This window comes from Theropithecus gelada, chromosome 12 (genome assembly GCF_003255815.1).
Source record: "Theropithecus gelada isolate Dixy chromosome 12, Tgel_1.0, whole genome shotgun sequence".
NCBI classification, from domain to species: domain Eukaryota; kingdom Metazoa; phylum Chordata; class Mammalia; order Primates; family Cercopithecidae; genus Theropithecus; species Theropithecus gelada.
In genome coordinates, this window is record NC_037680.1 from 117,688,956 (window position 1) to 117,712,376 (window position 23,421).

The 23,421-nt window shown below is 58.8% G+C and overlaps 1 protein-coding gene across 2 annotated transcripts in view; it reads left to right on the forward strand.

Moving 5' to 3' along the window:
- ANO7 (anoctamin 7) overlaps positions 1 to 23,421 on the forward strand; it is a 39,207-nt gene that overhangs the window by 6,865 nt on the left and 8,921 nt on the right. The window contains exons 4-20 of one of the 2 annotated variants that reach the window (XM_025405534.1): positions 1,303 to 1,445; positions 6,161 to 6,268; positions 6,933 to 7,069; positions 8,061 to 8,118; positions 8,983 to 9,093; positions 10,117 to 10,282; positions 11,715 to 11,805; positions 12,615 to 12,711; positions 14,341 to 14,484; positions 14,554 to 14,691; positions 15,364 to 15,462; positions 15,537 to 15,639; positions 17,166 to 17,277; positions 17,645 to 17,699; positions 19,801 to 19,898; positions 21,181 to 21,326; positions 23,084 to 23,289. In XM_025405534.1, coding sequence (XP_025261319.1) covers positions 1,303 to 1,445; positions 6,161 to 6,268; positions 6,933 to 7,069; positions 8,061 to 8,118; positions 8,983 to 9,093; positions 10,117 to 10,282; positions 11,715 to 11,805; positions 12,615 to 12,711; positions 14,341 to 14,484; positions 14,554 to 14,691; positions 15,364 to 15,462; positions 15,537 to 15,639; positions 17,166 to 17,277; positions 17,645 to 17,699; positions 19,801 to 19,898; positions 21,181 to 21,326; positions 23,084 to 23,289 — 2,012 coding nt within the window. Of the gene's footprint in view, positions 1 to 1,302; positions 1,739 to 6,160; positions 6,269 to 6,932; positions 7,070 to 8,060; positions 8,119 to 8,982; positions 9,094 to 10,116; positions 10,283 to 11,714; positions 11,806 to 12,614; positions 12,712 to 14,340; positions 14,485 to 14,553; positions 14,692 to 15,363; positions 15,463 to 15,536; positions 15,640 to 17,165; positions 17,278 to 17,644; positions 17,700 to 19,800; positions 19,899 to 21,180; positions 21,327 to 23,083; positions 23,290 to 23,421 lie in introns of those variants that run through there. The other variant, XM_025405535.1, reaches the window with a different exon arrangement.

The window sequence follows — 23,421 nt, forward strand, 5'->3', positions numbered from 1 at the left end:
CTCCACCTCCCAGGTTCAAGTGATTCTCCTGCCTCACCTGCCCCCCCTCACCCCTCTCCCCGCCACCCCCTGAATAGCTGGGATTACAAGCACCTGCCACCACGCCTGGCTGATTTTTCTATTTTTAGTAGAGACACGGTTTCACCATGTTGGCCAGGCTGGTCTTGAATTGCTGACCTCAGGTGATCCAGCTGCCTCAGCCTCCCAAAGTGCTGGGATTACAGGCATGAGCCACCAAGTCCAGCCACAATAAGATATTAAAAAAGAGAGAGACAGAATGCCCACATTCACATAACTTTTACTACAGTATTCTGTTATAATTCTATTTTATTATTAGTTATTTTCATCTCTTACTTTACCTAATTCATAAATTAACTTTCACCGTAGGAAGGTTATCATAGGTAGGTACATATTATAGGTAGGGATAGGGAAAGACAGTACATATAGGTTTGGTACTCTGCACAGTTTCAGGCATCCACTGGGGTCTTGGAATGTATCCCCTGCAGATAAGGGGGGACTCCGTCGTCCTCACTCCTTGGGTATGGCCTGCGAGTCTCTGCTGGATGACCAGGGTGTTCCCGCTGGAGCTCAGATTCCCCAGCCCTGTGTATCCTCTGGAATCTTTGTCAGCCATTGGCCTCCAGCAGCTGCCTGTGTGTGAATAGCTTGGTGCTCCAAGGGCCTGGGGGACTTTCTCACAGACCCGGTGGCTCCGTCTTCTTCCCAAGCTCCAGCCCCCTTAGCAGCACCTAATTCGGACGCCCATTCGCTTCGCCCACCAACGCCTCTGCTTGGGCTCTATTGCCCTGCCTGTGGTTTGGGAAAGGACCCCAGGAAGAAGTGAAGGGAAGGCTAACCTCACACGCTCCTCTTCTCTGGAGGGCCTGAGCCCAGCATCCATCGCTGTCTCATGCCAGAAAATCAGGGGCTTCAGAAACGTTCTCCAGCGTTGATTCTCTGTGGCAGGAAGGGAAGTCTGACAGTGCCTTGCACCTGAAGTCCTTAAAGACCCCTTTAGGAGTTTGGGACTCACCCTGCAGGGATCTCAGAGGGCCACACCCAACTCCTCTCCAGGCCTCCATTCCCCACTCAGGCCAATGCAGGGCTTTCCTGGAACCTGGAAGTGCTCCCTGAGTCCTCCTAGCCCTGGCTGGGATCAGAGAGGGGACCCGGAAGGAACTGGCCCCGAGTGTCCAAGTGCCTGGCTCCCCATTGCGTCCCGGCTAGGATGCTGGCAGCCCTTCCCCGGGCCGGCCACTGCCACTTAGCCAGGCTTCCGCCTCTGTCCCTGTTGGTTCCTAGCAGACTTTGTCCTTGTTTGGGAGGAGGACCTGAAGCTAGACTGGCAGCAGAACAGTGCCTCCCGGGACAGAACAGACACGCACAGGACCTGGCGGGAGACTTTTCTGGATAATCTTCGTGCGGCTGGGCTGCATGTAGACCAGGTACGTGGAGGCGGTCGTGGGCAAGGCCCTAGGCCCTGCATCCACTCGGTGACCCATTACCTTGCTGCATGAGGCCTGAGGGCATGGTGTCCAGAGCCCCAGAGCAGATCAGCCCCCCCGCCCCCCTGCCACCCACCATGGGGAGCTGCTGTCCAGAGGGCGGGGTAAACATGGATCCCTCCTGACACACTCAGCTCTCTCATAGAGGCCGGAGCCCTCAGGGTCACCTGAAAACTCTCACACTACCTTTGCCATTCATGTGTCCTACTTCCAGCATTAAAGCTTTTGTGTAGTCTGCAGTACCAAGTGTTGAGAAGATACAAAGCAAGGGGCCTCAGGCCACTGCTGATGGTGGAAGCGGGGCCACCACATGGGGAGTGGTGTGGCCATCCACAAAACATCATTTGTGTTTATGACTCTCAGTGTGCTTATCGAATTAACAGCTTAAAAAGTCCTTTCACGTGTTTGTTTTCGGTGATAATGGGAGGTACCACTTAGAATCATTTAAGCAACAGGTCCAGGGAGCATGAGAAACAGGAACTAGGCATGAAGATGCTGGGTGTGTGGGCACAGGTGTGCACAGGCAGGGCTTGGGGCAGCTGGGGATTGGGGTGCAGAGCCCAGCTCTCACCCTGCTGTGTTCCCCGCTCATTGCCAGGTCTGTCCACGCGGCTCCTTCCTTCTCCGCCCTCCTCTGACCAGCTTCCTCTGTCCCTAGGAGCAGGCTGTGCTCTCACCTGTCCCCTCCCTCTCCACAGAGTAATCAATCTTGAGTTTTATATTCATCACACTTGGGGTCTCTTTACCATTTTAGTGCCAATTTGACATCATCAAGCAACGCAGCCTGGCTTTGTCTGAGATTGGCAGAGCTGAATCACGGGCGGGGTCATGACTGCTGCTCCGGGCCCCGCCCTTGCCTTGCCGCAGGCAGCTGTGCGTGCGAATGCAGTCTTTGCTTATGGACGCTGTGAGAATGGGCATTTGAGTCGTTCCCAGTCTGGGACGATTATGAAAATCAGCTACTGTAAATTCATTTGTGTGTGCGCGCACACACGTGTCGTGTATCCCTGTGCCCGTGGGCAGGAACTGCTCCTGGGAGCAGGGGTGCTGGGCTGAGGCATGTGCAGATGGATGGCCACACCACTCCCCATGTGGTGGCCCCGCTTCCACCATCAGCAGTGGCCTGAGGCCCCTTGCTTTGTATCTTCTCAACACTTGGTACTGCAGACTTTTAAAGTTTTACCCATCAGTTGGGATGTGGTTGTGGCTCACCATGGCTTGTGTGCTTGTGTGTTTGTTTGTTTGTTTTTGAGAGAGAGTCTCGCTCTGTTTCCCAGGCTGGAGAGCAATGGTGAGATCTCGGCTCACTGCAACCTCCACCTCCCGGGTTCAAGAGATTCTTTTACCTCAGCTTCTCGAGTACGTGGGATTACAGGCGTGGGCCACCATGCCCAGCTAATTTTTGTATTTTTAGCAGAGACGGGGTTTCACCATATTGGCCAGGCTGGTCTCGAACTCCTCACCTCAGGTGATCCGCCCGCCCCGGCTTCCCAAAGTGCTGGGATTACAGGTGCAAGCTATCGCGCCTGGCCTCAACCAGGTTTTAATTTGCATTTTCCCTGCTTCTTAAAGAAGTTGAGGGCCGGGCGCGGTGGCTCAAGCCTGTAATCCCAGCACTTTGGGAGGCCGAGATGGGCGGATCACGAGGTCAGGAGATTGAGACCATCCTGGCTAACACAATGAAACCCCGTCTCTACTAAAAATACAAAAAAATTAGCTGGGCGTGGTGGCAGCGCCTGTAGTCCCAGCTACTTGGGAGGCTGAGGCAGGAGAATGGCGGGAACCCGGGAGGTGGAGCTTGCAGTGAGCCGAGATCGCACCACTGCACTCCAGCCTGGGCGACAGAGCGAGACTCTGCCTCAAAAAAAAAAAAAAAAAAAAAAGTTGCGATTTTTGTTTAACTTTTACTTTAGGTTCGGGGGCACATGTGCAGGGTTGTTATATTGGTAAACTCATGTCACGGGGGTTTGTTGTACAGATGATTTCGTCACCCAGGTACTAAGCTTAGTACACAATAGTTATTTTTTCTGCTCCTCTCCCTCCTCCCTCAAGGAAGCCCCAGTGTCTGTTGGTCCCTTTGTGTCCATGACTTCTCATCATTCGGCTCCCACTTCTAAGTGAGAATATACAGTATTTGGTTTTCTGTTCTTGTATTAGTTTGCTAAGGATAATAGCCTCTAGCTCCATCCACATTCCTGCAAAGGACATGATCTTGTTCTTTTTTATGGCTGCATAGTATTCCATGGTGCATACGTACCACATTTTCTTTGTCCAGCCCACCACTGACGGGCACTGAGGCTGACTCCACGTCTTTGCTATTGTGAATAGTGCTGCAGGTTGAGCATTTTTCACGTTTATGGTCCATTTATGTTTCCAATACTGTGAATTGCCTTTTTGTGTCTTTTGCTCTTTTTTCTATTGGGTCACTTGCCTTTTTCTTTTTTTTTCTTGAGACAGAGTTTTTTTGTTGTTGTTTGCTTTTTGTTTTGAGACAAAGTCTTGCTCTGTTGCCCAGGCTGGAGTGCAGTGGTGCGATCTCGGCTCACTGCAACCTCCACCTCCCGGTTTCAAGCAATTCTCTTGCCTCTGCCTCCCAAGTACCTGGAACTACAAGGCACCTGACACCGTGCCTGGCTCATATTTGTATTTTTAGTAGAGACAAGGTTTCACCATGTTGGCCAGGCTGGTCTCAAACTCCTGACTTTGTGATCCACCTGCCTTGGCCTCCCAAAGTGCTGGGATTATGGGCGTGAGCCACCGTGCCCGGCCTAACGAGACAGGGTCTTGTTCTGTTGCCCTGGCTGGAGTGCAGTGGTGCAGTCACGGCTCATGGCAGCCTCAATCTCCCGAGGCTCAAGGCTCAAGCCATCTCCCCAGCTCAGCCTCCTGAGTAGCTGGGACTACAGGCCCACACCACCGTGCCCGGCAGATTTTTTGTATTTTTTGTAGAGATGAGGTCTCACTTTGTGGTCCTAGCTGGTCTGGAACTCCTGGGCTCAAGCAGTCTGCCTGCCTTAGCCTCCCAAGTCACCTGCCTTTTTTTTTTTTTTGAGACAGGGTCTGACTGTCACCCAGGCTGGAGAGCAGTGGTGCGATCTCGGCTCACTGCAACCTTTCTCTCCTGGGTTCAAGTGATTCTCCTGCCTCAGCCTCCTGAGTAGCTGGGATTACAGGTGTGTACCACCATACCTGGCTAATTTTTGTATTTTTAGTAGAGATGGGGTTACCCCATGTTGGCCAGGTTGGTCATGAACCTCAAGGGATCTGCCTGTCTCAGCCTCCCAAAGTGCTGGGATCACAGGCATGAGCCACCACGTCCGGCCTCACCTGCCTTTTTCTTATTAAGGCTTAGGAGCTTGTTGTCTGTTCTGGCTACTTAGCCACTGCTGGTGGTGTGTGTGACAGACACCTTTCCCCAGTCCTGGCTGGCTCTCGTGGTCATGATGGTGTCCTGGTTGGTTTTAACCTGCTGTGGACTGAGTTAGTCCTGCGTCCGACTCCCCTCCGCCTTCTGTGCCTTTCTTCCCTCGCCCGCCTTCTCATTCCCACGTTTCCTACTCCTTGTCCAGAACACGCAGGTAGCAGCCCCCACTTGCCACATCCCCCCGACCCCATGCTGCCAGCCCCGCTCTCCCTCGCTTCCTTCCAGGGCCTTCTCAGGTGTTGGCACATGGAGCCCACAGAGCTAACGGCCCCCACTCCCGAGTTTGGATCTGCTTCAGTGTCTGGGAGGTGGAGGTGAAAGACACCTGCTTTTATTATGCACAGAGCTAATTGGGTGATGTGGTCCCATGAGTTTTCAAGGTCATCATCCAGACCTGGGCAGGTTTGCCCTTTAGTTGAGGGCAGTGGGGACTACTGCAGGGGACGCCGGTGGTTCCAGCACGTTCCCCAAAGTGTGCCTGGTCTTCGGTCTGCAGGACAATTCTCAGCTCTCAGCGCACATCACAGCCAGCCGGGGGCCCAGGCCTGCCCTTGACTCTGTTCCATTTCGCCTAAGTTGGGGCCGGGGCTTTGGCACGTGGGGAACCCCAGATGGCTGCGAGGGCTGAGGGCCACTGGACTAAAGGGGGTGGTGCTGAAAAGCAGTTTTGCACGCAGAGGAGGCACTTGTCCACTGGACTGAAGATCCCTGTCTCAACCCACCCCGGGCTCCAGGAGCGCCTGTCACATGTTGGCACACACGTGCACATGTGAACATAGATAGTGCCCACCCATATGTACACACACACACGGAAACGTGTCCGTGCACAACGTGCATGGACACCTGGTGACTGATCAAAGGTGAGGCGACTGTTCATTGTTGAAAACCAAAAGCTGGAGGTGCTGCCCCTCAAGCCGGAAGGCGGGCGTGGGTCAGCGTGGTCTGGCCAGCAGGGCGAGGCTCTCCCTAGCCTTAGGGGAGGCTGCAGGTGATGCCAGCCCCAACAGCGTGCTGTCTGCAGTGAATCTGTTGCTGGGGCCGACTCCCCAACGGGGCTGTCGAGGCCTGGTTAGCTTTCAGAGGCGTGTCCATGGGAGCAGGTGTCATGTATCAAATAGGAGATTCAAAGTCAGGTGTTACCACGGGTACGGAAATGCCAGTGTTTTCCTAAGAGTGCGAATGGACACACACGTGCACCCTCAGGCTCTCACGGAGCCCTGGGTGCCTGCAGCCTTGCGTCCAGGACGGGAACACCACAGTGCACTACGCCCTCCTCAGCGCCTCCTGGGCTGTGCTCTGCTACTACGCCGAAGACCTGCGCCTGAAGCTGCCCTTGCAGGTACGCGGGAGACATGGGGACAGGGTGGGCCTGGAGGTCCCCCCAGCCAGGGTTACTGGTGACTGGTCCCCAAACACTGCATCCAGCTGCCAATGCCGACAGCCTTGGGAGGGCTCCTCTTACCCACTCCAACACCAGACCCCAAAAAACATCACCGGGCAAACAGGGCAGGTGGTGGCATCCCCCATGGTGGGTTCGTGGGAGATGGGGTCGGGTGAACAGTGTGTGTGCACTGAGCTCCAGGCCCAGACCCCCACCAGGCCACCTGCTGAGGGCCCAGCCTGTGGACGTGGGGTGGAGAAGGCTGGCTCCAGGTGACCTCAGGGACCTGGACCATCTTGGGTCTGGACGTGGGTCCACCACCCACCGTACTGGCTGGCCTGACCCTCACTGCTGCGGGTGGCAGAGACACACTACTCACCAGTTCCCATCCCTTTTCCACTTGAGGGGCTCTGGGCTACAAACTGACAAGCTAAGTGGCCTCGGAGCCTGAGGCCCTGAGAAGGGAAGGGGTTCTCCTGGGCCCTCCCAGGGTCTACCGCGCTCCTTCCCTCTGCTGGAGCCCCTTTGCCCACTGCCCAGTTTGCAAACTTGCACAACCTCCACTCCCACGTGGGGCGTTTGCCTCTCCACAGTGGGAGGAGCCACAGACGTTTCCTTCCAGGAGTTACCCAACCAGGCCTCCAACTGGTCGGCCGAGCTGCTGGCATGGCTGGGCATCCCCAATGTCCTGCTGGAAGTTGTGCCAGACGTGCCCCCCGAGTACTACTCCTGCCAGTTCAGAGTGAACAAGCTGCCACGGTAAGGCGGGGGCCCTGCCAGTCAGAGGAAGAACAGGAGTGAATGGGAGTCGGTGAATGAGTGAGTGGAACTTGGTCCTTCCCCAGGACTCTCCTCACCTCGAGTTTTCGGCAGGGAATCAGGCCAGGTGGGCACGCTTGTCACGTGTTTGCGTTTCCAGACCGGCTGCATCGGCCAGGCTAGGGTGGTTGTGCTGCAGGACAGATACCCACCCAAGGCCCAGTGGCTGGACACGCAAGGTCCAGTTCCTGCTCAGGCACACGTGTGGTGGGTCAGTGCGGCACCTGCCCACCACGGTCTCTCAGGGCCCGGGCGATGGAGGCTCTGTCTCATCACAGTCTCCCCAGCTGCCAAGGTAGAAAGCAGGGACCTGTTCTGCCCACACTGGCTCCCTCCTGGAAACGACTCGTGTGTGTCGTCCACACACGTTACTACCAGACAAAGCCAGTCGCACTATGGCACCAGGCCTGTAGACTGGGGGAGTCCAGAAGTGGCAGGGACCACTGTCGGGGACCACTGCTGAAGGCAGCCTTTCTGCCACACGGGATGCCTCCTTTTGGGGCTGGTGGGAAATTCAGTCTCACTCCGTGTTGCCCCACCCATGGCTTCCCAAGATTCTGGTTTCCCAGGGAGGACCCCTGCCCAGTCACTGTCCACACTGCCCACGAGCACCCTCAGCCCCATGCCGGAGCTTCAGGGCGGCACACGGGATGGGGCTCCCTGGCCAGCCTGGCCCTCTCTGCACTGCCCTGCCCTGTGCCCAACCACAGTTTGCTTCCCCCCACCCTAAGTGTGGTGAGGGGTTCTGGGTATCTGGGGGCCTCCTGTGGCCTCCTGTTCCTGGGGATGTGAAAGGCAAAATCGGGAGCCACTGACCTGCCAGGGAGCCAGCTGCTTCTCCTGGGGCGAGGGCTGTGTCCGCAGGCCTGTGCTCCTGCGTGTGCAGCAGCACCTGGGCCCCAAACCTTCTGCACCGTTCACATGCCCACAGCTTCCTCGGGAGTGACAACCAGGACACCTTCTTCACAAGCACCAAGAGGCACCAAATTGTGAGTGGGGGTCCCTGCTGCGGGCCCCAAACCCTGACCTGGCTCTGAGGATCCTGCCAGCCCCCAGTCTCTGTGGACGCAGAAAGGCCCGCTTGAGATCAGAGGACTGAGGCCTGGGTCCTGGAGGCTTTGGAAACTTTAGAGGCTGACCTCAGCTCGAAACACAGGGCAGGGCATGGTCTGGGCTAGGGGAGGGGTGGGGAACGGCCCAGTTCTCCTCTGGGACCCCAGGGCTCAAAATAGATATTGGCTTTATGGACAGATGGGACAGCCGAGACTAGCCCCAGGCAGGGTGGGTCCTGCTGGCTGGGAGCAGACCCGCCCTGCAGTGTTGTCCAAGGATGGGCGGCACCAGGTGGGGCAGGCCCAAGGCACGCTGGCAGGAGGCCTGCTCCCGAGGCCTGCAGGCAGGGAAGGGCCAGTCCAGGCCTACCCAGGAGAGGCCCTGCAGACCACCACGGGGCACACAGTCAGTCATGTGGGCTGCCCAGGTAGGGGCAAGGCACACCCGGGACACAGCTGACTCCCAGGCTGCCATGTTTGCCGTCACCCAGGGTGCGGGTTCAGAGTGGGCTGTGCCTGGCCAGGCGGGGGCCCAGCTTTGGGTGCAGACGCAACCCCCACACGCCGTGTGGCGCTGGTCAAGGTCTCCGAGCCTGCAGAGCGGGAGAATGAGGCCACCCTGGCGCAGGGGCGTCCTGCATGTGAGGTGGTGACACAAATAACGATCCATCAGATCGCTATTGTCACCAGAAGGCTAAGGGAGGCCGTCCGTGGCCTTGGCCTGAAGCCAGGCTAGCTAAGACATCCCTGTTCTGCTATTACATGATCAGTGACCTGCACCATCCTCCACACCCGCTGCAGCTGTTTGAGATCCTGGCCAAGACCCCGTACGGCCACGAGAAGAAAAACCTGCTTGGGATCCACCAGCTGCTGGCAGAGGGTGTCCTCAGCGCTGCCTTCCCCCTGCACGACGTGAGTTCGGGGACTGGGGGCTCCAGCCTGGGCGTGGGGGATGAGTCCCCTTGGGTCCTGCTGGCCCCCGGGGAGGCGGGTGTGGGGCAGGCACAGTCAGCCGGCGTGACCACCCAGGAGTAGGACACTAAACGCACACACGTGGCGATGTGACCAGGCCATCCCGTGGCCTGTCCAGGGCCTCAGGTCCAGCTCTGCGTGGACTGCAGCCCACACTGTGGTGCCTAACACGGGAAAAGGCCAGTCCCTGGGCTCTAGATGCTATGGCTCCATCTCTCTGGGTAGCTTCTCCTGCTGGGAAACACAGTGAGGTCTCTTATCCCCCTCCAGAAGCTGGGTAAACTGAGGCAATGCCAAAGCGGGCACTGACCGGGGCGGCTGCTGCTGCACCTGTTCCTGTCAGCCTTACCATCATCCCTGAGAAAAGAGCCACCGTGGGGAGCAGGAGGCCGTTTACCCCCCGACCCGCCCGAGCCTTCCCCCTTGGTCAAGCAGGGGAGGGGCCTCGCAGGCAGCCAGGGCATCCAGGGCCTGGTCAGGCCTGAGCCCACTGCTGCGTGGCCAGGGGGCCAGTCCTGCCCCAATGCTGTCATGAAGGTTAAATGAAAAAGTGGGTGTGGAAATGCCAGGTGTCCCACCTCACTGGGGCGTCTCCTTCCGCCAGCCAGGGCCCAGGACACACAGCACAGGACACCAGCCTGGGGAATCTCCAACCCAGAGAAGGTGCTGGTCCCTGGACCAAGGCTACTGGCTTCTCCCAGGGTGGCCTCTCCAGCTCCTTCCCTGCCCTGAACCCTCACAGCCCGAGTCAGAGAGGCCTCACCACACATGTCCCCTCCTCGGAGAGGTCCTCCTGGACCACCCTGTACCCACCCCTCCACATTACTCTATTTTTCCTTCATGGAGCAATCCCAAACTCCCGGGCCTGATCTGCCCACGTCCCACACTGAAGTCCCTGCACCCACAACACTGCCCGGTGGGATAAGCAGGGGGGTCTCCTACCCACAGTCCTCTCGCCCCCAGGGCCCCTTCAAGACGCCCCCAGAGGGCCCACAGGCTCCGCACCTCAACCAGCGCCAAGTCCTTTACCAGCACTGGGCGCGCTGGGGCAAGTGGTACAAGTACCAGCCCCTGGACCACGTGCGCAGGTACTTCGGAGAGAAGGTGGCCCTCTACTTCGCCTGGCTCGGTGAGTCCCCCCGGCCACCCCCAGACCACCTGGGCTCCCCCCGCTTGGTCTCAGGTTGTAACGATTTGCCAGTCCATGCCCCTGGAGGGCGGCGTGTGTGGGGGCTTGGACGGTGGGCACGGCTCTTGGCCTCGCCTGGCTGACTCCTGCCGGGCTGCCCTCCTGGCTCTCCCCAAGCCTAGTCACTCTAACTGGGTGCCATGATGATGCTGGGCCCTGGCCTCCTAATGCCCCAGTAACAGTGCTGAGAACCCCTTCTGCTGGTGGGGGTCTCTCCTGACTCCCTCCCCGACTGTCACTGGCCCATGAGGTTGCCCCTGCCTGGGTCCAGGCCAAGCCTCTCATCTCCTCCAAGCAGGCCAGCACCTTCCAGATGCCCATCTGCCCAGGCAACCCCAGAGCTCTTCCTCCTGGGTCCTGGCTGCCCTCACCCCACTCAGCTCTTGGCACCCTCCCTTCCCCATCCTGGGTCGGCCCCTGCCCCTTCATCCTGTGCCCCAGAACTTCCAAAGCCCTTTCTCATCCCCACACGTAGCCCCACAGTGGACCCAGACAATGGAGCCAGCCAGGGCAGCGGGTGGGGCCGGCAGGCATGGCAGGGCAGTTGGGGTACAGCATTGGGGTGGAGGCACAGCTCCTGTGTGCCAGGACTCACCCGGCCATCTCAGGGCCTAGAGCAGCAACCCTGGGACAGCATGGCCAGGCTGAGGGCCGCTGGGGGCAAGCAGGGCCAGGGCTGCATCTGGGCTCCAGGCAGACTTGCATTTCACAGCAGTCACTCTGGCCAGCAGAGAGTCAGGCAGGGGACAGGACACCAGGCCCGGGACTGAGTCAGGCAGGGGACAGGACACCAGGCCCGGGACTGAGTCAGGCAGGAGACAGGACACCAGGCCCGGGACTGGACTAGCCCTATGGGAGGCAGTCGGGGTACATGCTGAGGGCCTGGGGTAACGGAGGGACTGTGGCTGTGGTCAGATGAGGCAGGGGCCAGGGTGGGGGTTGGGTGGTGGGGAGGAGGCACCCAGAATGACCTATGGTTTCCCTGGGGCTGGAACACGGGTGGGCCCACACTTCTGTGGTGAGCAGGACGTGGAGGGACTTCTCTGTCCATCCTGGGCAGGTTGGTTGGAGTGAGCTGGCTGAGGAGAGGGCATCCAGAGGTGGAGAGCCTGGTGGGCTGGAATCCCAGCAGCACTGGTGTCGGGGTCAATGTGGTAGGGGTGTCCAGAGTCTGGGGCAGAGGCCCAGAAGGGTGGGGCCATGCCAGAGCTGCCAGGGAGAGCTGTGCACCTCTTGGCTTCCTCACATAGGGCCCCAGCCCCCAAGCTGGGCTGAGGGTGGTCCCTAGGGGACAAGCATGGCTGTGTAGACCCCTACCTGGGGCCCCCAAGCCCAGGTTCCTAATGGTGGACCCATGCCATCCTCTCTACAGGGTTTTACACGGGCTGGCTCCTGCCAGCAGCGGTGGTGGGCACACTGGTGTTCCTGGTGGGCTGCTTTCTGGTGTTCTCAGATATACCCACGTGAGTGTTCCCTCTCTGCTGGGCCTCCAGAGGGGTGTGGGATGGGGGGACCCCGGGTGTGCTCCCAGTCTGACACAGGTGGCCAGGAGTGCTCCCAGGCTGACACAGGTGGACAGGAGTGCTCCCAGGCTGACACAGGTGGCCAGGAGTGCTCCCAGGCTGACACAGATGGACAGGAGTGCTCCAAGGCTGACAGATGGGCAGGAGTGCTCTCATGCTAATTTTATTGGCACTCTTATTTATTACAATAATGTAAGCTTTCTTATTAATAAATGACTGGGCTTTTGTTTTAGTTTATCATGGAACTGAAATTCAGAAACTTAACTCAGACATTGTCATAGCATATATTTTAAAACAACTATTTTCTTAAGAAATGCTGGGCCTGGCTGAGCGTGGTGGCTCACGCTTGTAATCCCAGCACTTTGGGAGGCCGAGGCGGGCGAATCATGAGGTCTCGAGATCTAGACCACAGTGAAACCCTGTCTCTACTAAAAATATAAAAAATTAGCTGGGCACGGTGGCGGGCACCTGTAGTCCCAGCTACTCAGGAGGCTAAGGCAGGAGAATGGTGTGAACCCAGGAGGCAGAGCTTGCAGTGAGCCGAGGTCGAGATCGCGCCACTGCACTCCAGCCTGGGCTACAGAGCGAGACTCTGTCTCAAAAAAAAAAAAAAAAAAAGAAAAAAAAGAAATGCTGGGTCTGGCAAAGGCAGTGGTGGGGAGAGAAAGGACAAGGGAGGCGCCTGGCTGAGAGGAGCAACCAGCCCCCCTCCCCCATTAACTCCCACCCCTCCACTCCATGCCTTGAAGGCAGGAACTGTGTGGCAGCAAGGACAGCTTTGAGATGTGCCCACTTTGCCTCGATTGCCCTTTCTGGCTGCTCTCCAGCGCCTGTGCCCTGGCCCAGGTATGAGAAGAGGTGGGTGGGGTAAGGGATTTGGGAGTCGGGGGATGAGGAGGGCAGCTCCCCTGGTCCTGGTCCTGACTCTGCCTGCACCAGCCCCTGTCCAGCTTGTCACCACGTAAAGGCGGAATGATCCGTGAGCTCCTTAACCTTTGTTCTCTCGCCTGGAACTGGGGTTATGCCCGGCACACACCTCCCAGCACCTGGCAGAGTGCCTGCACTCAGTAGTGGCCCATGTTAGTGCTTCTCACTTGAGGACACCCCAGGCCAGGACTCCAGCTCTGGCACTCTGGGGGCACCTGGCCCTTGGCTCCAAGGCAGACAAACCCTGGAGCCGCCAGGGCACAGGCAGAACCAAAAGGTTGGACTTCTGAGCAGAATTCCCAGCTTATGAGACCTGGGCAGGAGGCTCCTGCAGTCCCTGAGCCCCACTGTCCCCCCACCTGTCTGGCATGCTTCCTAGGTCTGTCCACCTTCCCAGGGACCTCAGGGCCTCGCTAGTACCCCACATGCACTGGACCCAGAGCCCTTGGCACTACTGATGGGCCAGATGCCCTTTGATTTCACCCCTGGGAATCCACCTGGATGTTTCCTAGGACCACAAATGGGGACTTAAAACAGCAGAGGCTTATTCTCACAGACCCGAGGCTGGAGTCCAGAATCAAGGTGTTGGCAGGCTTGGCCACTTCTGGGGATTCGACCTCAGGCCTCTCTCCTGGTTTCTGGTGCTGCTGGCGGGCCTTGGTCCTCCCTGGCTTGTGGCCCCCTCATTCCAATCTCTGCTTCCGTCTCCACCTGGCCTTCCCCTGTGTCTGCGTGCTGGTTCCTCTTCTCCCCTTTTGTAAGGGTTTGTCCAGGGTGCTCTCATCTGGAGATCCTTACCTTACATCTACAAAGGCCCTTATTCAAATAAGATTACATCCTGAGGTTCCCAACCAACATATCTTTTGGGGGTCAGAATTCAGCTCACTACAGTTCATCCTCTGGTTCCCAAAACTTCATGTCCATCCCCTGTGGAAAATACATTCCCCTCAGCATCCTCCAAAGTCTCAACCTCTTACAGCATTAACTCTAGTCCAAAATCTCATGAAAATTTCAGCTCAGAAAGTCCCAAATCACATCCTCAAAGTCAGGTGTGGGTGAGACCTGGGTATGGACTGTCCTGAGGCAAAATTCCTCTCCACCTGTGGGTCTGTGCTTCCAAAACACAGTCGGGGGGCCGGGCGCGGTGGCTCACGCCTGTAATCCCAGCACTCTGGGAGGCCGAGGCGGGCGGATCACGAGGTCAGGAGATGGAGACCATCCTGGCTAACACGGTGAAACTCCGTCTACTAAAAATACAAAATATTAGCCGGCCGTGGTGGCGGCGCCTGTAGTCCCAGCTTCTTGGGAGGCTAAGGCAGGAGAATGGCGTGAACCCGGGAGGCGGAGCTTGCAGTGAGCCGAGATCGCGCCACTGCACTCCAGCCTGGGCGACAGAGCGAGACTGCATCTCAAACAAACAAACAAACAAAACACACAGTCGGGGGAGTATGTGGGATGCACATTCCCATTCCAGAAGGAAGGAACGCTGGAAGGAACAAGGGGCCTCCAGTCCCAAGCAGGTCTGGACACTCCACATCCCTGCCACAGGCCGGCCGGCTGTTCGACCACGGCGGCACCGTCTTCTTCAGCTTGTTCATGGCACTGTGGGCCGTGCTGCTCCTGGAGTACTGGAAGCGGAAGAGTGCCACGCTGGCCTACCGCTGGGACTGCTCTGACTACGAGGACATCGAGGTGAGCCACCCCCGCTGGACCACGGTCACACCCGGCGAGGGCCGCCACTGAGCACTGGCTCCCTTCCAGGAGAGGCCTCGGCCCCAGTTTGCCGCCTCAGCCCCCACGACAGCCCCGAACCCCATCACGGGGGAGGACGAGCCCTACTTCCCCGAGAGGAGCCGCGCGCGCCGCATGCTGGCTGGCTCGGTGGTGATCGTCGTGATGGTACGCGGTCCCCTGCCCTCCACTCATGCCTCCATCCTCCTGCACCACGTGGGGTGGTTTTTGTCCCCCATCCCACCTTGGTGCCGAGGCCAGATGCCTCCTGTGGGCGCAGGACCCTCACTCCCTGCAGAGAGGCCCCCATGTGCCCAGGCTCCAGGGAGGGGCTGAGCCCAGGGCTCGGCTGTGGGGTCCCGGCTGAGACTCATACAGAGGGCCCGGGAGGGTCTCCCCCTGGGTGTGGGCATGGGGCATTTTTCAAGCAAGGGGGTCGGTTTCAAGGAAAAGAGAACCAGACACCTCAGCAGGGCCATTCGCTGCAACCTGTCTTGCCTTCCAGCCAAAGTGGCTTCCTAATAGGACCCCTCCCACCCTGCCAAGATGTCAGGAATCCCCAGTTCCTGGGATGGGATGGCTCTAACACTCACAGTGGCTGCCCTGACACCCAGATGTGGCCCAGCCTCTAACCCTAACCCCACCCCACCTCTGCCTGAACAACCCATCAGGAAGGACATCGCCCTGGGAGCACAACCGGGGCTGGAGGCAGGGGGCTTCCCAGAGGAGGCAGTGCTGGGGCCAGCAGTGGACTAGGAGAGCTGTCAGGGTCCATGGCCTGAGGGTGCTGGGGTGCCCAAGCCACTGTGAAGGGGCTCACGAGCCTCCCTGCCCCTGCAGGTGGCCATAGTGGTCATGTGCCTCGTGTCTATCATCCTGTACCGCGCCATCATGGCCATCGTGGTGTCCAGGTCGGGCAACACCCTCCTCGCAGCCTGGGTGAGCCTCTGCCGCCTGCCTCGGGGGGCCCTGAGCAGCCCCTCATCCAGCTCTGACTGCCTGTCTCCTGTCAGGCCTCTCGCATCGCCAGCCTCACAGGGTCTGTAGTGAACCTCATCTTCATCCTCATCCTCTCCAAGATCTATGTGTCCCTGGCCCACGTCCTGACACGATGGGGTGAGTGGGCTGAGGCCGGCCAGGCACTGACCAGGGGCCCACCCTGCCAGCCCCAAGCCAGAACATGGACTTTCTCACTCACTGACACACAGGACCCTCACTTCTATTTCTTTCTTCTTTTTTTTTTCTTTTGAGACAGGATCTCACTCTGTTGCCAAAGCTGGAGTGCACTGGCATGATCATGGCTCACTGCAGCCTTGACCTCCCAGGCTCAAGGGATCCTCCTGCCTCTGCCTCCTGAGTACCTGGGACCACTGTGCCCAGCTGAATTTTTTTTTTTTTTTTTTTTTTGATAGAGACAGGGGTCTCACTATGTGGCTCAGGCTGGTCTCCAGCCCCTGGCCTCAAGTGATCCTTCTGCCTAAGCCTCTCAGAGTGCTGGGATTACAGGCATGAGCCACGGCACCTGCTTTTCTTTCTCTTTCTTATTTTTTGTTTTTGGCACCCCAGGTGGGACACAAACGATCCCTGGGTTAGGATGCCAGTGCCCCCCATTTCTAAATGTGGTACCGATTGGAGGTGTCTGAGACTCCCCCGAGGCTCCCTTAAAAGAGCAGTGAGCAGGGCCTTCCTGGAGATCAAGGACCCTGGGGGCACTCAAGCACCCAAGGAGTTCTCGCCCCTCCACAGGGTCCCCTCCAGGCTGCGAGGTCGCCAGGTGGGAGATGTCCCTCCAGAATAGGGCCGCTGAGCCTCTGTGGGGTGGCGTGGGGGATCGGCCGCTGGACTGGGCAACTGCCTCTCAGTTCTTCCCTCTCCCTTCCCCTCCCTTCAGCCTTCTCTTTCTCATTTCCTGAGGACAAACACTTAGGGACCAACCTATTCGTTCCATAAGCTGCTGCCTCTCACCAGGGCCCTGCTCTAGCCCTGGGGGTGAATAGCCTTGAACAAAAGCTGGCAGCCCTGCCCTGGAGCCCAAGTTCTAGGAGAGGGGACAGAACTGGCTGCCTGCACAGCTACAGATAATGGGAGAGGGCGTAAGTGCTGAGGAGGAAGTGCCTCCTGGTGGGTGGCCAGGGGAAGGTGGGTGTCAGGGAAAGACCTAAGCAGGTGGCAGGTGTCTCGGGGAGAGGTTCCTGGTGCTGGAGGGCCAAGGGCAGGGCCCTGAGGGGAGCCGCCCAGCTGCTTCTGCGACTGTGGGGTGTTGTGCCTCCCTCTTTCCCTCCGGTAACCTTTAGCCTTTTATGCTCCTGACTCTGGCACCTGCACCAGAGCCCAGTCCCCTTCACAGCCTTGGCCTCGAGCCTCTATTCTGTTTCTCTGACCCGTCCCCTGACCACCCGCCTGTGTGCACCACATTCATTATTAGTGTTGGGATATAGCATATTATCAATTTTCCCAACTCCTTTTATCAACATGTTTTTGGGTGACTTTGGAAATGTCACACTTTGTCCCCTTCTTTAAAATATCTGGATGATATGGCCTTTTCCTCACCCGTGTGTGGCAAGGTGGTCCTAGGAGAGGGGGCCCCTAGTTGGATGGTGGTGACTCCCCCAGGGACTGAGCCCAGGCTCTCCATGCCACAGAAATGCACCGCACCCAGACCAAGTTTGAGGACGCCTTCACCCTCAAGGTGTTCATCTTCCAGTTCGTCAACTTCTACTCCTCGCCCATCTACATTGCCTTCTTCAAGGGCAGGTTGGTGGGCGCCTCTCCCTCTGGCCCCAGCTCACCCCAGCTCGGTTCTGCTCATGTTTCCCGCTGCCTGGGCACCAGGCATCATCCAGCTGTGCTCAGGCAGGGTGGAGGATGGAACAGGAGACCCAGGCAGGGGACAGGGACCCATGCCACCTTGCACCTCTGAGCAAACAGGGGCTGCCCACCTCTTGGTCCCCACCCAGCTCGGGGGCCCAAAGGAGGCCCACCTTGCAGCCTGGACTCTACGCCACAGTTCGTGCTCCCTCCAGGGCAGGTGCAGCAACTCTGCTCAGGCCTCAAGAGCCCAGGGAAGTGGGAGGAGACAGGAAAGATTCCATCAAGGCTCATGACCTTGACTTTCTCCTAGGTTTGTGGGATACCCAGGCAACTACCACACCTTGTTTGGAGTCCGCAACGAGGAGGTAAGTGTGCCTAAGGCCGGGGCTGGTGGGTGAGCTGTGTGCTTCCTCTCACTTCCATTCGAGCTTTGATTTGCAGCAATTCCTCCCGCCACCGGCTACCTCATCGCCCAGCCAGGGTCAGCTGTGCAGCTGACCACTTAGGACTCCCAGCCTCTCTTCACCACTTATTCTGACCCTCAATATGTCCCATTCAGAACCACACCCAAACGCTCCGGGCTGGGCATCGTGGCTCACGCCTGTGATCTCAGCACCTAGGGAGGCAGAGGGAGGAGGGTCGCTTGAGCCCAAGAGTACGAGACCAGCTTGGGCAACATAGTGAGACCTCGTCTCCACAAAAATAAAAACAAGCAAACCAAAAAACCTACCCCACCCCAGTTGTCCTGGCCCGTACTACTGTTTCCCCATTTTAACCCAATTCACACCTGAGACAAGTGTGCGCCATTATGGTGGACGCAGAGCCTCGGGCACACAGGGGCCGCAGAGGCTGGCCTCCCTCACGGGCTTGGCGTGCTGCCGCCATGACTGTCGGGGTTCTCCCAGTGGCCGGCTGTCCTCTCCCCATCAGTACAGTGGGCTCTGCCTGTGACTCCGTATCTCTAAGAGCCAGGTGTGAACCTGGTTTTTCAGAAAGTAAATGGAAGTTGACCTGGTGGAGGATGAAGCATTGTTGTCATGGGGGTTCCTGCAAAGCAGACCCCAAGACAGAGATTCTGGTGCAAGTAATCGATGTGTGCGTCACCCCAGAAGTAGTCTCCATTGTGCCACAGCCCCTCCAAGACACCGTAGAGAAGCCCTCAAAACGGTCCCTGATGCATGGCCCTCCTGGATTCGGGCCGGGCATGTCCCCGCAGCTGGGGTCACAGGCAGCAGGGTGGGTGCCTCTGGAGCCATCCACAGGTGGCCTCTGGGCTGGACTGGGACCTAAGTGACCCCTGCCGAGTGCCTGGCCTGAAAGACCTCTTCTCCTTTTGGAAGAGGAGGAGGAGGAGACAGACTTTGCATGGGGCCTGGGCCATGAGCCAGCCCACCTGCAAAGTGGCTGCCCGCAAAGGGGTGCTCTCCATTTTCATGTGAGAGGGAAAGGGAAGGCTGGGGATGGAGTGGGGAGTGTGGCTGCGGGTGCCACAACGGACCAGCCAGAGGACTTTCAATTGTTAAGTGGAAAAAGTTCCCAACCCAAACTGGCTTAAACAAAAAAGGGAATTTCCGGCCGGGTGTGGTGGCTCACACCTGTAATCCCAGCACTTTGGGAGGCCAAGGCAGGTGGATCACGAGGTCAGGAGTCGGATAATAGCCTGGCCAATGTGGTGAGATCCCGTCTCTACTAAAAATACAAACATTAACCGGGCATGGTGGCGGGCGCCTGTAGTCCCAGCTACTCAGGAGGCTGAGGCAGAAGAATCGCTTGAACCCGGGAGGCGGAGGTTGCAGGGGCCGAGATTGTGCCACTGCGCTCCAGTCTGGGCAACAAACCAAGACTCCGTCTCAAAAAAAAAAAAAGGGGGGGGGGGCCTGGAATTTTCTTGGCTCCTGTGCTGAAAATGCTCGGGGCTATGCGGGCTTAGGTATGAATGATCCAGGTGTTAAAAATGCTGCACTGCTGTTCCCAGCATTGCCTGTGTTCTCAGAAAGATTATCCCCACCTGGTGGGAAGGTGCCCTGCAGTGTGGCCGACACTCTCGGACTTAGCACCCCTTGCAAGGCACTTGTTCCTAGGAACTCCCTGTGTCCACCTCTCACTGGCTTGAACTGGGTCACTGATTGGTGGGGCCTGCCTCGTGGGCCTGTCCTGAAGCCAGAGGCTACAGTCAGCCCCATGTAACCCCTTGTGGGTCTCCAAAGGAAAACTGGGGTGCCATTAGGTAGATATAGCAGTGGCCCCTGCAGCTGTTCCAATGCACAGTCTTCCAGCTGGACCTGGTGGCTCCTGTGAGGTCAGGAGGGCGTGTTGTGGTGGGAGCATCACTGCAACCCTCGAGGTGCCTAAGGCATGTCAGAAGGGAGGTGGGAGGCCAGGAAGAGGGCCAGCTTTGAGACAAGAAGGAATGGGTGGGCGAGTGGCTGGTCCCTCTCCCAGCTAACCTGAGCCCTGCTGCCGTAGTGCGCGGCCGGAGGCTGCCTCATCGAGCTGGCACAGGAGCTCCTGGTCATCATGGTGGGCAAGCAGGTCATCAACAACATGCAGGAGGTCCTCATCCCGTGAGTCCCCCACTCCACCCTGGGTGGCATCCAAGGACCAAGGGACCCCAGAGCACCTGGTGGTAGCAGCCTCCAGCCCAGCCCTAGCTGGGAGAAGAGGTGAAGGGAAGGCAGGGTCCGTCCCTTCCTGGACATTAGCACCTTGCCTGGGGAGGGAGATGGGGAGTGTGCCTGGCCATCTGCCCCGGGCTCTGGGCTGCCAGCCTTGCAGCTGCCATGTGGCTGGCTGAGGTCTTCTGGGTCATGGTTGTGGAAGGCACTACCCCTGGGACCAGCCTTGGCTGGGGAGGGGGTCTGGGTTTCTGGGCCCAGGCTGGGGTGATGGCTCTGTCCATTCAGAGATGCTGCGGCTGGGCCAGGGTGTTCCTTGGCATCCCCAGCCCCCAATGTAGCACAAGAGGGAGGAGGAAAAGGAGGCCCCAGGGTTGATCCTCAGACACATGTCTGCCTCAGATGCCCTTGCCAGGCACATCCTGACCACAAGGCTCCCATTTCCTTAGTGCCACCTCTACTGGCAGGCACTGTGGCCCCCATCAAGGCAACGGGGTCCTCCTCTCAAGCCAGAGCCCTTCACAGAGGCTGCCCAGGGCCTTTCCTCCTGCTCAAGGCCAGACTGATCTGAGCGCCCTCCCAGAGCCCCCTCAACACCTGATCTCCCCGCAGAAGACAGCCCCAAATCAGCACTGCCTTTTCTGGGACACCACAAACAGCAGCTGGGAGACGGTGGCCACGCCACATCCCGAGAGGCGGCCCTGCCTCTGACTATTGGTGCTGTGAAACCACAAGACCATGAGGTGCAGAGGGTGGAGCTCCGTGCCTGGCAGGAGCAGGGCGGGGACGAGTGACAGTGTGATAAGGCAACATACACACATGCCCCCTGTAGGATGAACCCAACCCGTGGGCCTCCATGACATCTGCTTTCCCGGGGACACAACAGTGGTCCTCGTCCACTCCCTCCCAACCTTGGCAGAGCTCTTGGGCGCTGCTTTGCAATTCTGGGAGGAGCCCATTACCCCTAAAGCCTTAAGGAACAATGCAGGGGGCTGGGAGGGTGGACCGCCCCTCTGCATCTGACCGACAGACACAGACGCTTTCACTGAGTCCGATCTGCAAAGGTGTTGGCTCTCACTGTGTCCACCCCTCGGGCCCCAGACCTCACCCCTCCCTGCTGCCTTGAATTGCAAAGCAACAGGCTCGTCCTGGCCACATCTTCCCCAGGACTATAGCAGTCACTGAGACCCACCATGGATCAAAGGCCATTTTCCTGTGTTCCCATCCCCAGGAAGCTAAAGGGCTGGTGGCAGAAGTTCCGGCTTTGCTCCAAGAAGAGGAAGGCTGGAGCTTCTCCAGGGGCTAGCCAGGAGCCCTGGGAGGCCGACTATGAGCTTGTGCCCTGTGAGGGTCTGTTCGACGAGTACCTGGAAATGGGTAGGAGCCCGTCAGCAGCTGCGGCAGTAGCTGGCGCCGTGGGCAGGGATGGGCAGCCACTCTGCTCAGGGACCTCCCAGCCTGACATTTGTCTGTCTACATCTGCCCTGAAATGTGCTGTGGTGGTGGGGTGGGGACAGAGGGTGGGGCCTGTGGAGAATCCAGAAAGGAATTCTTTTCCCCTGAGAGTGCCCAGGAGGGTTGGCTGAGCACAGAGGGGCACTGGCACAGGGAGGAGGCCCCCAGGGTCGTTGCGGAGCTCCCCTAGGGTCCCTGGACCTAGAAAGCATGGGCCAGAGCAAGGAAAGAATTAGGAGAGCAGGCCCTGGGGGCTGACAGAAGCCCTCCAAGGGTGAAGCCACACTGCCAGGCAGCGGCCTGGAGAGCCAATGTCCCCAGAAATCTCCTCAATGCCCACGCTATTTGTGGACCCACAACTGTCACCTTGACAGGTGGTGGACAGTACCAGTGGCTCATTGCCTGCACAGGTGGTGCACTCTAGAGGCCGGGTCTGCACCACCTGTACTGTCCCTGCAGCGCAGTGTCTGACTCTGAGTTGACAAAGGGAGAAGGAATCATCAGGCAATATTTTTGTTTTGTTTTGTTTTGTTTTTGTTTTTTGTTTTTTTAAGACGGAGTCTCGCTCTGTCACCCAGGCCGGAGTGCAATGGTGCAATCTCGGCTCACTGCAAGCTTCGCCTCCCGGGTTCACGCCATTCTCCTGCCTCAGCCTCCTGAGTAGCTGGGACTACAGGCGCCCGCCACCACACCCGGCTAATTTTTTGTATTTTCAGTAGAGACGGGGTTTCACCGTATTAGCCAGGATAGTCCTGATCTCCTGACCTCATGATCCGCCCGCCTCGGCTTCCCGAAGTGCTGGGATTACAGGCATGAGCCACTGTGCAGGGCCTGTTTTTGTTTTGTTTTTTGAGAGGCAGTCTCCCTCTGTCGCCCAGGCTGGAGTGCAGTGGCACCATCTCGGCTCACTCCGACCTCTACCTCCCAGGTTCAAGCAATTCTCCTGCCTCAGCCTCCCGAGTAGCTGGGATTACAGGTGCCCACCACCACGTCCAGCTAATTTTGTACTTTTAGTACAGACGGGGTTTCACCGTATTGGCCAGGCTGGTCTCGAACTCCTGACCTCAGGTGATCCACCCGCCTCAGCCTCCCAAAGTGCTGGGGATTACAAGCCTGAGACACTGTGCCTGGCAGGCAGCTCTTAACCTATGAAGAGGGCATGTGAGCCGGCACGGCCTGGAGCTCCCCAGCGCAGCGGCGGCTTCTGTGGAAAGGGAGCAGGCAGTTCCCAGGGCGAGGAGTGGACGCCCTGACCCTCCACCACTGGACCCTGGACCCCAGTGATCTCACTAGTAATTCTGGACGAAGACCCAGGAACCCCTTCCAAAGAGCCATCTCCTAACAGCTCCCCTGAGGGGCGAGTGGAGAAGCCGGCTGTAAAATCAGAAGCAGGTTTCTGCTCCCACGCCCGCCCCGAGTTAGTCCATGAACTCACCCAGCCGGGGAAGGCCCGTGACCAGCCGGAAACACGGAGCTCAGGGCAGGACGGCCGGCCTGGGGCCGGTCAGGGGCGATGGCCCTGGCGCTGCGCGGTCCAGGACGAAGGAGACCAGCAAGAGGGGGATGAGCCGCGATGGGGCGGCGGCACCACGTGGACTGGCCGGTCCTCCGCGGGGGGGCGCGTCCCGAGGGCTGAGGGCGGACGGTGGGAGAGACCGGCCATGCCCCCCGCCCCGCAGTGCTGCAGTTCGGCTTCGTCACCATCTTCGTGGCCGCCTGTCCGCTCGCGCCGCTCTTCGCTCTGCTCAACAACTGGGTGGAGATCCGCCTGGACGCGCGCAAGTTCGTCTGCGAGTACCGGCGCCCGGTGGCCGAGCGCGCCCAGGACATCGGCATCTGGTTCCACATCCTGGCGGGCATCACGCACCTGGCGGTCACCAGCAACGTGAGGCGCGGGCGGGGGCGGGGTCGCGCGGGGGCGGGGTCAGCGGCGGCGGGGGCGGAGCGGGGGCGCGGTCAGCGGGGGCGCGCGGGGGCGGGGGCGCGGGCGGGAGGTGGCGGGGGCGGGGTCAGAGGG